The sequence below is a fragment of the Natator depressus genome, chromosome 3 (genome assembly GCF_965152275.1).
Source record: "Natator depressus isolate rNatDep1 chromosome 3, rNatDep2.hap1, whole genome shotgun sequence".
In the NCBI taxonomy this organism is placed as follows: domain Eukaryota; kingdom Metazoa; phylum Chordata; order Testudines; family Cheloniidae; genus Natator; species Natator depressus.
The window spans coordinates 8,621,961-8,637,430 of NC_134236.1; the positions used below are offsets into that span (position 1 = coordinate 8,621,961).

Genomic DNA, 15,470 nt, shown 5'->3' on the forward strand with positions numbered 1-15,470 from the left:
AAGATGCCCAGCACCAAAGTAGCGGGCAGGACTGAGGTGTATTTGGCAGAATTACTGCTAGCACAGGTCCTTTGCTTTCACGAAGACTTAATTAAATCATTTTTTAAATTAAAGCAAAAGAATTGCTCTGTGGGCTACTGGATGTGTGCGCTCATTTAGAAAACCAATTTGCTGTGGGCTTCTGGCAATCTGACGATCCAAGGGCAAAATACAAACAAAGGAGTCTAAGGAGAAGCTCACGGTGTGTAAATGCTGACTGAGATTAGCACAGAGCCTGGTCTCCATCTACTCTTGCAGGCCCCATCACTGTGGGAGGGGACAGCCTGTGTTAAGTATCTATAAAGCATCTATCACCATGGTGATACCACCATCATCTTGGTGGTATCTCCCCGACCTGTATCCCAGCACACCCAAGCACCAGCATGGATTACTCACTCAGAAACTGGAGAGAGCTCACTGCTTTTATAAGCAAGCCAATGATCTAGTTTTTTACAAGGTAATTATACAGTTAAAGTTCAGGGCTGGCTGGATGTTCTACAGGGAACTCAACATGCTAACCCGCAGGGTGAGTGGTTAAGGGATGGGTTGGTGTATGACACTGGCTTAGTGCATGTGTGACCATGTCTCCCCCTAGTGTCTGGGCCCAGCGACCATCGCAACCTACTACGAACTCACAGCTAAAGGAGCTCTGCTGTGGAAGAAGCCTGTGATTTTGGTGCTGAAGGTGCCAGGTTCGATCCCCTTGACGACTGTGATGTCAACATCCAGAGAGCCATGTTTTGTTACCCTTGGTCCCCTGCTTCCAGACCAGCTGGGGGCAGGAGCACAGACCTCAGCAGTTATTGCTCCTGGAGTAGGGAAGGCGGGATGATAGCCTACCATCTGCGTGTACATTACTCTGACCTTAGGTTAGACTTACTTATTATTCCCCATTGTTCCTTGCTGCCAAGTCTTCATGTCTGGGGACGGGTACCCAGGGGTCGATGGAGCTGGCTGGAGCATGGGGCTCTGCGAAGGAGGGATCTGCGGCGACACCAGAGGGCTGCTGGGGCTGAGTGATGGAGCGAATGCAGGCTCACTTTGCTGACCCATACCTGGGAACAACACACAGGCCGCTTCACTGCAAGCTGTGCAGACGACCACGCCATTACTTAATAAGCTTGTTCTTAATCCCTTGGGACCAGAGTCTGCCACCTTTGCTCACGCAGAGTATTACCTTACTCCTCCAGTGGTGTCTTGTGAGGATTTCCCCTCTTTTGCAGGTGCTGGAGTTAAATTTGAAGCTTCAGCCTGGACTTTTGATCTTAGGCCTCCCCCCTCCCCTTTCTTTTGGTTGCTATTTGTATTACCCGAATACAGCATTTTGTAGCCAAATGGTGGGGCGGGGGGGAACCCAGAAGTTGCTCGCTATAAACAGAGGGTAGTATTCCAGAACACAGCTGCCTGGAGAAGGAGCTGAAGTAACTGTACTGGAGAACAAGACAATGTGATTGTTGACTTGCAAGACTATTTTAGTTGGTTTCCAAAGCCGCGATAGCTGTGGGGTAATTGTCTCTCTTGATTAATTATAGAAACCAGATCTCCCTTGCCAGATTCAAACTGAATTCTTTTTACATTATGGAAAAGTGCTGCTTAAGTGTAAAACCATGTGGAGCAGGTGCAGTACGAAGATGTCCATCTGCAGCCAATTCTGGACAAACTCACTGATTTAATCTGAGCCACCCACATAATCTGCACACAGGAAATAACCTCCATCTGCAGCTGATTTCCGATACCTCATCAGAGCATGCACAAGGGTTTGGTCTTTTTCAGACATTTAGCTTCTGAATGTAAATTTAAAGTAGTTTAATTAAAATGGCCACTCTGAATTTCTCTCTCTCTTTTTAAAAGGGAAATACAATTATTTACCTAAATGGTGTCAACTTCTAGAGATCTCTACTTTGTCTGAGGGGTACGTTTGGAACACGGAGCCAGAAGAATGGGGTACCTTCCCAGAACTTGCAATAAGCGCGCTGAGATCCTCAAGTGAATGGCACTAATGAAATGCAAAGGCAGCACGGTCTAGTGGACGCAGAGCTGGACTGGCAGTCAGAACTGGGCTGCAAACCGTGGGCAAGTCCCAGCTTCGCTCTGTGCCTCAGTTTCCCCATGTATAAATTGAGGGTGATGATTCCTACCCACCTTTGTAAAGCTCTTGGAGATCAGTGAATGAAAAGCACCGTGTAATTATGACCCGATCTGGATTTCCTTCACTTGGGGCTAAGGGGTACACATGGAAGTCATTATGTTGGCTGTGCAGTATCTCTGTTTACTTGCATCGTTTGTTGCCCCCACTCACACCGCCACATACTTAAAGCATCCCCTGATGAAGCAGACACTGAACGCAGATGCCGCTTTAAGGGGCACAGCGAAGACGTACCTGACCCAGAGTACTGGAAGATGTTCTGCTGCATGGGAGGCGTCATCCCGGCACCAAACTGCCCTCCAACGTTCCCCATCATCCCTCTGTTCACCAGGCTGTTGCGACTGGCCAGTGCTGCCTCAGGGTTCGATGCCAGCTGCGAAAAGGGGCTGGTGGAGGTGGGAGGGTTTCCTGGATTCGTACCGTAGTTGGGGGGATAGGGGAACTGCTGTGGGGGTGCCTGGGGGAGGCGAGCGGCCCCCATCTGCACTGGGAGTCCAGCCGAGGGAGGAAGGCTGTTCCCGAAGCTCTGCTGTCTCATTGATATGGCTCGCTGCTGCATTAGCTGCCTCTGCCGATGCTGCTGGCTGTATAGCTCTCGTTGGCGCTGGGCCAGCATCTGTGCATTCAGAGGTGGCTGCAGAGGAGGAGGTAGATGTGACCGTTATGATAACTCTGCCCCCTGTCAGGGTCATTGTACCGTACGGGGGATGGACAAATGACCTTTCTGGCTGCCTGTGGTGTCAATCATCATTTGCAAGGAAAGCTAAAAATCCCAAAGAGCAGTTGGGGAAGCTCTGTAAATCTGCCAGTTCGTGTAGATCAAAGGCAGAGCAGATTGGAAATATTAAAGAGCTGCCTCTGTACATGCTCATTCCTGTAACTGAATGGAAAATCTCGTATGCTCACCTCATAAAAGCTTGAAAGACTCTGGAGAGTTGGGATTCGGAACACATGTTCTCAGCCTGGCTATGAACAGGAAGCCTTTGCAAGGGGCTCCCCATCTGTGGGGGCAGCTACTGGCAAAAATTTCAGCTTTGTGTCATTTCATGCAGCTGCTAACGAGAAAAACGCCTGTCCAAAAACCACCATTTGTTGCTTCAGATCCCGCCCTGCTACCACAACCTTGCCTTTAACAACAGTTGTTGCTGGACTCTCTCAGCACAATCACTCACTTCATACTGCTCCCTGCACACTGAGCAGTCTGCCTCTTCCCGCCATCTTGATCTCCCCTCCAGATTCCCTTTCCTTGTGCCTGCCCGCCCCCTAGCCACCTGTCCCTGCTTAGTTGGCACCGTAATCCTGTCTTGCTCGTATCACTATATAGTCGTTACAAATGACATTTTAAAAGCCTGTGGTACTCAGGGGTGAAATTGGGGGAAGAAAGGTGGTGGCTCTCTTCCAAGCTCTGCCAACATGAGTCACCAGACTGGAGCACCTCTCACTGTAAAGTCTGTCAGCACCTGCAGAACTAGAACCTGGGACCATGGAGATTCTGGGCTCCCGAAGCTTCATCACCAGCAGGAGCTCAGGCCAGGTTTCTGTTGGGGGACCCTGTGAAGCTAGACACTGCAGGAAGGAGCACTCAGCGGAGCCTGAGTGGGAGCCCTGCAGCTCACTGATTGGCCCACGCCAGTATATAAGCCAGGAAGCCATTACAGGGGGCTGGCTGAGCAAGGACACAGACTGCCTGCTTGCTTCTGCGCTAGACCTCGCCTTACACTCTAGTTCCTGTCCCCAGTTCCGTCCCCGCTCCGCTGCTTGGCTCTTTTCTGTAACCTGATTCCTGAACCAGCTCGACCCCAACGCCACTACACGTCTCCTGATGGCAACTCGGTAACTAACCAGTGTCCCACCGGCCACACACGACCCGGCCCAGACAGAGTCTGCAGTTGTTCAGTATGATCGTGTTTGCTCTCTGGACTCTACCAGCTCAAAGGGCTCAGTCACTTGGGCTTTAACGTCAAGCTCTGTCCTCAACCTTTTTCTTTGAGTTTTCTCCATTTAGGGTTTTTCAGCTCTCCTGGGCAGGAACCTATCTTCCTAGCTGCCTGTGACGCGCCAGGTGCACACGTTATACGGATGTGCCGTACTAGATTGGCAGTGACCAAAGCAACTGTTGCCATGGACAATTTCCCTTAGCCTACTTTACAAAGTGCATGCTTAGTGAGCCAGGCAGTGTCGCCTAGTAGACAGAGCACTGGAAAAAACCAGGAGACTTGGGCTCTATTCCCAGCTCTGGCACTGACCTGCCCTATGACACTGGGCAAGTCCCCTCACCTTTCTGCCTCTCCGATTCCTACCCCCACCCCCGTTGGTCTTGTCTATTTAGACTGTAAGCGCTCTAGAGCAGGGGCTGTGTGTTTCTCTGTGTGTGTACAGCTCCTGGCACAACATGGTTTCTTGCCACCACTATAATAATGATAGCAGTGAGAAATGTGACAACTCCTTTGCAGAGCATGCTATTTTCAAACATTCATAACTTGTTCCAATCAATCCCCATTTTCACAGAGAGACCTGAAGGCGCTTCTGGTCAGTGAAGGCTAGTTCCATGCCATAGTTCAATTCTCTAACCCAGCTATTTTGACTGTAGGGCTGTTCAAAACCATCTCTTTCAAGAATTTTCTGTAAGTTATGGGTTTGTTTCCCAAATGGCTGAACCAGATTTGCTCAAAGTTAATAAAATATCACGGTGGAAAATTTCAGCCCAGAAGACAAAGTTTGAGAAAGTTAGCAGCAGCTGAAAACAAAGCATTACAATGGAAACTATTACATAGTTTTGTCTGCAGCAATAGTGCCTGAGAGAATATCAAAGATGTCCAAAACTCATCAAAACAGTTTGGAGTCTTCACAGAGACGCTGGAGTCAGTAATGGTTTGGGGGTGGCAAGATAGCACCAGTAAAAACCCGCCATATGGAACAAAGTTACCAGAACATGGCTACACCTTCCACCTTCTTTTCCCCTTATACCGAGCAGATATTTGATCCCACTTTACTGAAACTCCTGGACCTGGGGCTTTGCAGGATCATTACAAAAGATTCACTAGAGATTCAACTATAAGAGAATGTCATCAGTTACAAAGGGACCCTTCTCAATGAAAGTCCAAGCCAGTACCACTCATGTCCAAGCAGCAATAGAGAATTTCCAGGTGGAAATGCTGTATGGAGGCTGAAGATAATATCCGCAATCAGCTACACAGAAAATTCATTTGGGGCCGAATTCTACTATTGAGTAGTACCTCACTCTGCAATTAGAATCACAGAATATCAGGGTTGGAAGGGACCTCAGGAGGTCATCTAGTCCAAACCCCTGCTCAAAGCAGGACCAATTCCCAACTAAATCGTCCCACCCCAAATTAGTCTCACTGGAACAGACTGAGCTTATTGCTGCTTACAAATCAGTGGTGTAGGCCCTTAGTGATAAAGTACTAATTTCCGCTGGACCGATAAGGGTGCCAACATGTGGCTTCCTACCATTACCTGAGGCGTAATCTGTGGCTGCATGCCTGCCCTCATACTGATGCCGACAGGAGAATTTGCTGCAAACTGGTTCAGGATCGCCTGCCGATTTTGGTGTATCAGCTGGAGAGGAGGAAATCAGAAAGACCTTACAGCTCTACACCAGTTTTGTCAGGTACAGAACATCTACAGACCCACCAACGGCAACTGGCTTCCAGCAGCATTTTTCCTCCCTACTGATCTGAGAAGCAGATAATTCATTTAAAGGGACTCTGACTAGTTTCCCCACAATTTCTTCTAACTGCACAATGGCAACAGAGCACTTTTCCATTAAGCTGGTTTCCTTTACGTCAGTGGTCCTCAACCTTTCTTGTGGAAATAGCGTATTGCTATTCCCAGAAGATTGTGGCGGGCGCCTGACACCCCGCCGCCAAAATGTGGTGGCAGGAAGAAGCGCCGCCGCCGAAATGCCACCGAGAAACGGTGACGCTTCTCAGCGGCATTTTGGCGGCGGGGTGTCCTGCGGGCGCACAAAAATGCCCCGGTGGGCACCATGGCGCCCGTGGGCACCGCGTTGGAGACCTCTGCTTTACGTTATTCTTGGCACACATCCTTCTGCTGCTCTATTACAGTGGGGCATCCTAATGACAGAGCTTGTGGGATAGGCTGGCCCCACATAAGGAGAAGTGCTGTGCAAAACCCAGCGTGTGGCAGTTTACAGACTTCTGTAACCCGCACAGCACATCTGGAGGGAAGAGGCTGAGTGCTGGGCAGCTCTAGCTGAGAGCTCTGGATTCCCCACAGAACCAAAGTGAATAGTCACCTGCTGCTGCCCTTGTAGCCGCTGCTGCAGCTGAAGTCTCAGCTGGTTGGGGGCTGTCGGTGGCCTGTTTAGAATCTGCCGTGGCTGCATTCCCATGTTGGTGGGGAAAGCCCCTCGGGGCGATGGTACCTGAACCGGCATGGGCCCGAAAGAAGGTTTCTGCCTGACCATGCCTTGGAAAGGGCTGGGGAGATTAGCAGTAGAAGCAGAAGAATAAGGCTGGGGGTACAGGCCAGGCTTCTGATCCATTAGAAGAGACGGTGTCGCTTGCTGTGGCTGGAATCTGTCAGTCAGCACTTCCAGGCTGCCTCCCTGTTTAAAAAGGGGGACAAAAGTGAGACCCCTTCTTAGCTGACAAAAATCCCAGCAGAGTTTCTAACACACAAAGCAACAGCCGTGTGTTCCACATCTCACAGAAGGTGGCAAACCCCAACTCAAAGGGCCCAACTTTCACTTCTCAGGCTCCTTGAGCACAGGCCAGAAGGGACTGCTCCTGGCCCTGGCATTCACTGCTCTGGTACAGCCGGCCACAGTGTAGCCCGCTTGAGTCTAGTCATTGGGAATGTTCCAAAAAGCAACTGCAGGGAGAACAATTAATACCTCACTCCTCAGGGCCAGAGGCCTTAAAAACCTTCACAAAGAAAAGGGTTTTTTGCGTGGCCATGAACAAAGGCCACAATTTTCAGAAGGGCTCAAAACATACAGTTGGCTCCAGATTTTCCAGGGTGCTCAAGGGGAGGGGAGGAAGGGGCAAGAGATTCTTTGCTGTTCTCAGGAGTGGTGATGGGGAGATGAGTCTCCATGGTTTGCAATAGGAGCTGAGCTGTTCGGAAAATCTAGCCATTTATTTAGGTGCCTACAGGGGGGCACCCATCTTTGGCTGCGCTGTGACAGTGGAAGAATCAATTCAAGGCCAGGGGAACAGCATGGTATCTCCTACATTACCCTCCTATTGCACTCTGTAAAGGGGAGGTGGCCAGGGGAAATAGGATGCAGCTGGGGCTTCCCTGTGCCCCAGCAATCCCCAGCCATCATGAGAGCCCTAGAAGCCTTTGACAGCTGGAGTAATAGCCTTCAAGCTGCTTTCAGTTACACAGGGTGACCAGAGCAATGCACAGTCAGATCTGGATCACAGGAGCATGCCCTCCTGAGCTGTACTGTGGGCTCCTCAGCTCCAGTCTGGGATCAGGGTCAGTATTTGCAAGTAAGCTGAATCAGACCACTCTGAGGAAGCTTACACAGGGGAAATAGGAGACACACTGTTCTGCGTTAGCTTTACTCCAGGTAGAGCAAAATAATTTGGACCCAGCAGAGAGTAAACTTACTAAGCTTGTGGCATTGAGTTCCACAGGTTAACTATGTGCTATGTAAAAAAAAAATCTTTCACTCAATGGGGGAGGTAAATTCCACAGTGGAGAACAGCTCACTGAAAATATCCTGATTTCAGCCCCTCCTCATTAAACTGGGGGGTAGGTTAACTCGAGCACTTCACCTGACCACAAATCCCTGTCTGATGCTGCAGCAGAAAGGTGGTCTTGGACATAATCAGTTACCAGATTAGGAGCCCTATCCCATCAGGTGCTTGAAATCAATCAGCAACCTTCAGCATCAGGTCTGAGTCAGGGGGAAATGAACTCAGAGGTTGCGCTACTCTCTAGAGGTATGTCTTCCCTGCAGAGTTAACTCAGGTGATCGGTGCCTGGGTGTGAGCAGCCACTGTGTGTGCAATATCATGCCTGAATTACTGCACCCTGGCCGCTGCGGCATGTACCTGCGTGTGTCACTAGGACAGCTGGGAGGAATCTCATGGCTCTTTGTGCTGCAGTAAGCTGAGCCACTCCACGATTCTTTCCACTGAATTGTGGAAGACCCTGTCTGTCATTCTAGAGCAGGAATTATGGGAAGGCGCAGCAGGACTGTACCCTCCCTGCAAAGTAGGTAGGTGACCAGCCTGAGAGAAAGCGGCACCGAGGCTCCAGACCCCGCCGTGCCAGCTAGCTCAGGCTGAAAGCACCACTAAACTCAGCTGAGAAGGTTTTGTTGGTGGAGAGGAGGTGGACTAAGGTAACTCTACAGTGAAGACATACCTTAAGGCTAGAGTGTACTTTGAGTTGGTTCCAGGTGGGTCTGAAATACTTGGGCCTAATTATAAACAACTTGAAAGTAAGGGTAAGTCTGTACAACGTATCCAAGGAAATACAAACTGGTTTAGGAGGATGGGATACATTTCAATTATGTATCCGAGGGGGAAACTATCAAAATGAACTTCTTCCCAAAGGTGCCTGAATTCTGAATGCTGTCCCCATAAATATTTATGTCCAGTACATATTTTATAGCATTACATAAGTTATTACAAAGATTCATCTGGAGCCATGGAAAAAGCCCAAGATTAATATTAAAGAAACGATCCTTGGATGGGAGTAAAGTTGGATTTCAATTCCAAACATGAGACGATGCTCCGAGCCACAGACTATTAGGGAATTTGCTGGCTCAAGAGGGAAGATGATTGGCATTCTCACACAACTCTGGGCCCCAGGCTCCATGTTCCAAGGCATCTTACTTCAGTATTTGAGAGAGAAAGTCAAATGCCTAGTACCCTCCCTAAGAACAACACTGAAAGTTGGCTGGTGTGGTTATGGCTGTTAGGTGGCCTGTATGAAATGAGTTTGGTAGATTGTGATCTGGGTCCTGGTGGATAGGAGACCATGGCACAAAAACCACCCTGCCACAACTGGCATCTTTACCGGCAGCCTCAGCAGAGGAATCAGCGACTGAATGAGCCAGGGAGACTGAACTCCCCCCTCAGACCTACATTTTTAAAAGTGGCTAGTGACTTTGATGCCCAAGTTGATTTTTGATGCCTTAAAAGGGGCCTGCTATTGAGAGGGCAGATACTGGGCATTTTCTGAAAAACAACTCCACTACAAGGTGTCTCAGATTAGTCACCTAAGAACATCTAGACTTGTCTCTAGATTAAAGCTGCAGCACAGCAATGGGACGATATAAAGAAGTTGCAGTGCTATTGTGTAGTTATTCTAGGGGGGGGCTCAACAGAAGAAGCCCCCTTGAGTTCAGTGATAAAGAAGCAGGCCTTGGAAGAGGAGAGGAATTCACTCTCTAGGGCTCCCTTTCTAGGTCCATTCCAAGAGCACTAAAATTAATGACAGATTTTTGGTTCTAATAATTTTTTTGGAAACAAACACGCACGAGTGTAAGTATTGTCTGAACTGGAAAAATAAATTATAAAAATAGTTGCAAACTATTTCATTATTTGTATGTCTCTGTTCTTTATATCTTTCCTATGATCAGGATTTCTTCAAGCAGTGCTGTTCTTCATTATTTATGAAAACCCAGCATATTCTTAGAGGCCCAGACCCCGCCATTGGGTCTGCGTGCACCCAGGCTGAACCCCATTGGGGTTTATGGGATTAAGTTCTGTTTGCGCAGCTCCGAGGCAGGATCTGGGCCACATAATGGCAATATTTGGTGGGGGGGTGGGGGTGGGGACAAACCCATCAGCTTGCGGTTAAATTGGAGACAGGGGTTGCTGCAATGAAAGCCAGGCTTGGTGGTAAAGGCTGTGCATTTTTGTACCAGCAAGGCCATTAAGCATATATTATGCAGCATAATTAAGGCTCAGGAATCTCTACTTGTGAGATTCCAGCTGGAGTTCTCTTCTGCACTCTAACCCCAAAGTAAGATGGTGAGGCAGAAAAGTCTGCCAACTCTCCCCACTTCCCACTGCATGAGCCATTCAAGGATAAATACATTCAGCCGCCTCTGAGAGGCTGACGTTTCCCACGTTTTAAAGGCAGGGGGGCACAATATTGTATTTCATGGGGATATTTTCCAACTTTTTGGTAGAGCGCACTGGAAAATGCCATGGTATTAAGTATCCTCTTTGAACCTAATGTGCTTTTTTGTTCCCATCCACATCTGGCAAGCAAGCACCAGATGTTTGAAGCCCTCCTTTGCACCCATTATCAGGCCTAAGCATCTGGCCACATACACAGTCCTCTACCAGCCCCAGCACCCCCCAAGTACATCGCTTGCTACCTGGACCAATTTGTCAATCCCAAGAGCTCGGTCCAATTCCGCCAACTCCGTTTCATCTTTGCCACTCAGGAAGGACACAAGCTGCTCGAGCAGGGCTTTCTCGTCATTCCGGCCCTCCGGCGTGGTGGGAGGGCATAGGAGTTCGTCCAGCTGGGAAGTGATGCACTGGCTGTACAGACGACAAAGTTAACAGAGACATTAAGTGCAGAAAACAGCTCTGCATTTCAGCTGTAAGGACCCCAAGTGGGAGAACTGCTTCTGTGGGGTTCCTCCCACTGACTGCTCACTTGCCTAACTGGTTCTGAGTCCATGCAACAACTCACTCTGATCTAGCAAGCAAACCCAAAGTGATGTCTGGAATGCACCGAGGGTGAACTTCACCCCTGCACAAGGTTTAGGCACCTCTTCAGACTATTGCTGGACCTGTGTGCAGGGTTGAGTTTCAGAGCCTCAACAAGATTCTTATCAAACCTTCCTGATTTTTCCAGGTTTTGTGCCTGCAAATGTCCCACTAGCTGGGAAAGAAGCGGGTTTTCAGTACAGAGAATCTTTTGGAAACACAAAGCCAGAGAGGTCTGGGAAAAGTTAGAACAGCTGACACTAAAGCCCCTGAAGGCAAAGGGAACCATTTAGGCACAAAAATAAGAAGCCTGAAGAATTCTCCCCCTTGATATTCTTGAGGACAAGGTTAATATGTAATGAGAGATGTTCCAATGACGTGACTGATTGGCGTCGATGGGATTTGCTGGGCCTGACACAATGAAGGGAGCTATGGCACATCACACTTCTAGAAAAGCACAAAGGAGAGAACTTAAACATGCCAGTGGTTTCCAAGGAGCAGACCTGTTTATCCTCTTAGCTCCAGATGAGGACCAGATGTACAGTAAGTAACTGAAACTAATCTGATCAGGAACACTGCAGCCAATACACATAGTTTAATCCAGGGAAAGAAATATAAGGCACTGGAATTTCTTAGACTGCAGTACAGGAGCAGAGGAAGAAGGGGAGGGAGAGGTGAAGAATGGGTCTTGCTTCAGTTTACAACAAAGATTCCTGCTGCTTGTAGCTTCATATCAAACCAAATTTGTGTGTGTTAAAGCTGAAGCTACACATCTAGCTGTACTGGCTCCTGTACACACACACACTCCATCAGTCCATAGGAGGGGCATCAAATTCAGAGGAAAGGGATGGATTCCAGGTTAAATTGTGGGCTGGAGGTTAGCAGAGTGCCCTTGATCCACATCAGAGACCCCAATGATATCAGTGGAAGGTTCACTCAGACATCCAGCAAATAATGCGGCCGTTACTAGTAACTAGACTGTGATTTATTCCTGTATTTCCTTCTCTGTGGCAACTCCCAATTGGCACCTATCGAGAGTTTCACTCCCATCCCGACCCCATTCTACACACTAGAACGGTCAGTAAATGTTGAGGTTGCAGTGACGTCATTGGTCTCAGTGCTGATGCTCCAACCGGATTAGCACGAGAAGGGAGTTCACCCCTCTAACTCACTGTTGCTCCATGCAGACATCATGTCTTATGCGTGGTTCACGTTTGGAAGGTTCCCTCTTCCGCCAGGAGGACTAGAAACTTTTTTTTTTTTTTAAATTGAAGCTTAGATTCTGCCCAATCAGAGTATGCCACGTGGGTCACACAAATACATCATGTAGGCCAGATCTGCCCTGCAGGCGGTATGTCTGACACCACTGCACTATGGCTTATATGCAATACAGTAGTGCCCCAAGGCCCCTACTGACCTCAGGGCTCCCTTGGGCTAGGACTGCACAAACGCAGAGAGAGAGAGAGAGGGGCAGTCCCTGCCCTGAAGAGCTTACAGCCTAAAGAGACAAAGAAAGGGAGGAGTAGTATTCCCCATCTCAGACGGGACAGAGACAGAAATAATAAGAGGGTCACTCAGGGAGTCTGGGAACTGAATCTGGAACTCCAAACTCCCAGCCTGGTGCCTTAACTACAGCACTAGTGTTCTTTTTTACACAGCCTGCTCGTTATGCCCCTGGGTTGATATGCTATTTTACTTCTTGCAGGTCATCTCTTAAAGGGATTTCTGTGTGTGGCAACACAAACGCAAAGCCCTATGCTAACGGGACTATTATTCCTCAGAAAAATCACAGGTCCCAGACACATTTCTAACAAGCTGCTGATATGTTCCAGCAAAATGGTTCACGGGAAACAATCCAGCCAGGAACAGAATGCCCTTAGCCTCCCTATGTCTTCCTCGTGTGTACAGAAGAGCACAGAAAGAAACCCCAAGTCTTCTAAAGACATGCAGCTCAGAGTGACCACAAACTGCTACACTTCTATCCAGAGACCCATCAGCTTTGTAACGTGAAGAGAGCAGCTCTGTCACACTCTAGTTAACATGTATCTTGCAGCAGAGCAAGGCTTACATCCCTCGCGGGAACGCTCTGTTCATAACAAACATAACCATATACGCTTTACGTATGAAGTTCAATTTGAGTTTTAATAGGGCCTGTCAAATTGAAAACTGGAGCATGCGGCCAGTAACCTGTAATCAGATTCTGTCACACACACAGCTCCAGCAGTTTAAGAGCCTCTACAAAGACATTTGATTTTATTTAAAGCTCTGCTGAGGGCTGGAGCGAGACCTTTGGGGTTTTTTGGTCCAGAAAAGCCCTCTGGACTAGGCGAAAGGCTCACCACTTTGCCTCTGGTGGCCATTGTTTACAATTATTGGGATCTTCTTCCCATTCAATGTCACGGCTATCTTACTAGCAATGGCAAAATTCTCACCCTTGTCACCTCGATGGCTTAAACGCAAGACCGCAGTTTGCCTACTCTCCACGATTCCTGGTGCTGCTGCTTTCACATACAAAGAGGCAGTGTCACATTTACTCCTAACGTTGCTGGAAGCCATTTCACCCTCTGCTTCCTTCCCCCTGTAAGGCACCCATCCCCTTGGTATTTGGGCATCAGATGCAGCATGCGTGACAGACAGGCTCTCTCTAGTCCCCTGGTTAGCTTTGTGAATTTACATATAATGAAATTTTTAATAAGTACTTTTATTTTATTTATGGCCATTGCTCCTGGGGAAAGGCCTCATTGAAACTATTTTGTTCTGTCCTAATTCTATTCCAACAGCTCCACCTTATTGCTTAATGTTCTGTTCTCCTTCAGGAGCACAGCTGGTCATTTAGCAGACTGTTTACCTCCCCATCACAAGCCTTGATGTAGTCACCGCTGATGAAGCCCAACTGCAGCTATTTTAATAGCTAAACGGAAAACCCTATTCAGAGGTTTTTCCTCAAGCAGAACTGTACAGTACCTTCCTTCTGCCTCAATTCAGGTCAAAGAAAAGTTTCTGCCTGCAGAGTTTTTGCAACCTTATAACTATACCACTAGGTGGCAGTAGCTTAAATTAATGGACTATCCTTCATTATTTGGAAAAAATCTTTGTCCCTCACACTGTCTTAATAATGATTTCAGCGTATCTGGTCTGTGAGACACCTTTCATCATTGACAGTGCACTAATATTATTCGTTCTGACACAGGGTGAAGTTCACCCTTGTGAAAAGGGCCAGCACAAAGCCTGTGCCTCACAGATGTTCTGACTGTGCTGGCCGGCCCTTCCATACAGGTGTGAATTTCACCCTTGTGCTGTTGTATCTCCTCCAGTCGTAACTAGCTATGGTGAGAACATTCCTCTCCCTCGACTCTCAGCCAAGTGCATCAGACTAGAGAATATCAGGACATCTTATTATGGCCAACATTTGAGCTGTCTGATCACTTAACAAACCTCATGTAAGTTTAACTTCTAGGGGTATGCCTTTCACAGCCAGCGAAAGCAAGTCTCGGAGCCTAGTTTGACAGATGGGCTCATGCTACGGCATTAAAATTAGCTGAAGCCTAAGGAGGTGGGTGGGCGGGCTTCATAGCCCAACCTTCAGCCTGAGCCCAAACCTCTACACTGCTATTTTTAGTGCAAATCTCAGACTGTCTACCTGGGCTTTGACACTCAGGGCCGTGGGCTGACGCTCGCTGTGTGGACGCGCCCATAGGGACCTTTACTCAAGGGTGGGCACAGCAATCTCTATCCACAGAACTACAACAAACGGTAAGCCTACTAAAAATATACCGTAAGAGGCTAGAGGAGGGTGGGGTGGTGGGAAGGCAGATTATCCAAACCCACGGTACTTACTCGTCTGGTTTATTCAAAGATACTCGATTCATGGAGGCCATGGTGTTATCTGCCCATGGAATCTGGTCACCCATTCCTGGCTGTCCAAACTGTTGATCGGAGACTCCCAACTCCAGTTCAGACAATCCTGATTGGGAAAAGCCAGGGTGGGGGAGAGTAAGTGTTACAGAGCAAAAGAGGTGTCATAAACCACTATACAAAGGGAGTTACAAGTCTTTCCCCGTTCATCATCCCATTCGCTTATGTGTAAAATACCTTCAGTGTTTAAGTGAAAGAAGAGTGCGGAAAACGCAGAGGAAGCTAACAGTTCAGACAAATGGTAATGTCTGCTTAGACCTGAAATCCTTTTGGAGTCAGCTGAGAGAATCCCTGGTTCACAGAGGTACAGAGGCAGTACCTCACCCAAATCCAAAAGCATTCTGACATGAAAGTCTGAGCTGATTTTGTGGACAAGTACTACCACTACTAAAGGATTAAGAAACGGGGCTACTTAGCTCTTACATACATGATGCTCAGATACCATGATGATGACACAGAATACATGCCAAAAACAGAGTGATTAAACGGAAACATGAAATCTCTCATCAGACTCCCTTTACCACCACCTCAGATCAGGAATCCAGACGGGCAACCAACTGAAGCAGGGTCAAGGACTTGCTCCACACTGATGTCCTATATCTCTGTGAACAAAGCTCTAATCAGGCTGAGTACGTCAAATCTTACCAAAGCAATGGGAATTCACACAGCTGACTCCCTTCACTTGCAACACACAG

At 48.1% G+C, this 15,470-nt stretch overlaps 1 protein-coding gene across 7 annotated transcripts in view; it reads right to left on the reverse strand.

Annotated features, from left to right (window-relative positions):
• Positions 1-15,470, reverse strand: part of NCOA1 (nuclear receptor coactivator 1) — a 345,055-nt gene that overhangs the window by 17,006 nt on the left and 312,579 nt on the right. For all 7 annotated transcript variants that reach the window (XM_074947374.1, XM_074947373.1, XM_074947370.1 and 4 more), the window contains 6 exons: positions 14,698-14,824; positions 10,521-10,689; positions 6,465-6,776; positions 5,663-5,764; positions 2,420-2,819; positions 920-1,094 (listed from right to left, as the gene is read on the reverse strand). In XM_074947374.1, the coding sequence (XP_074803475.1) occupies positions 920-1,094; positions 2,420-2,819; positions 5,663-5,764; positions 6,465-6,776; positions 10,521-10,689; positions 14,698-14,824 (1,285 nt within the window). The remainder of the gene's footprint in view (positions 1-919; positions 1,095-2,419; positions 2,820-5,662; positions 5,765-6,464; positions 6,777-10,520; positions 10,690-14,697; positions 14,825-15,470) is intronic.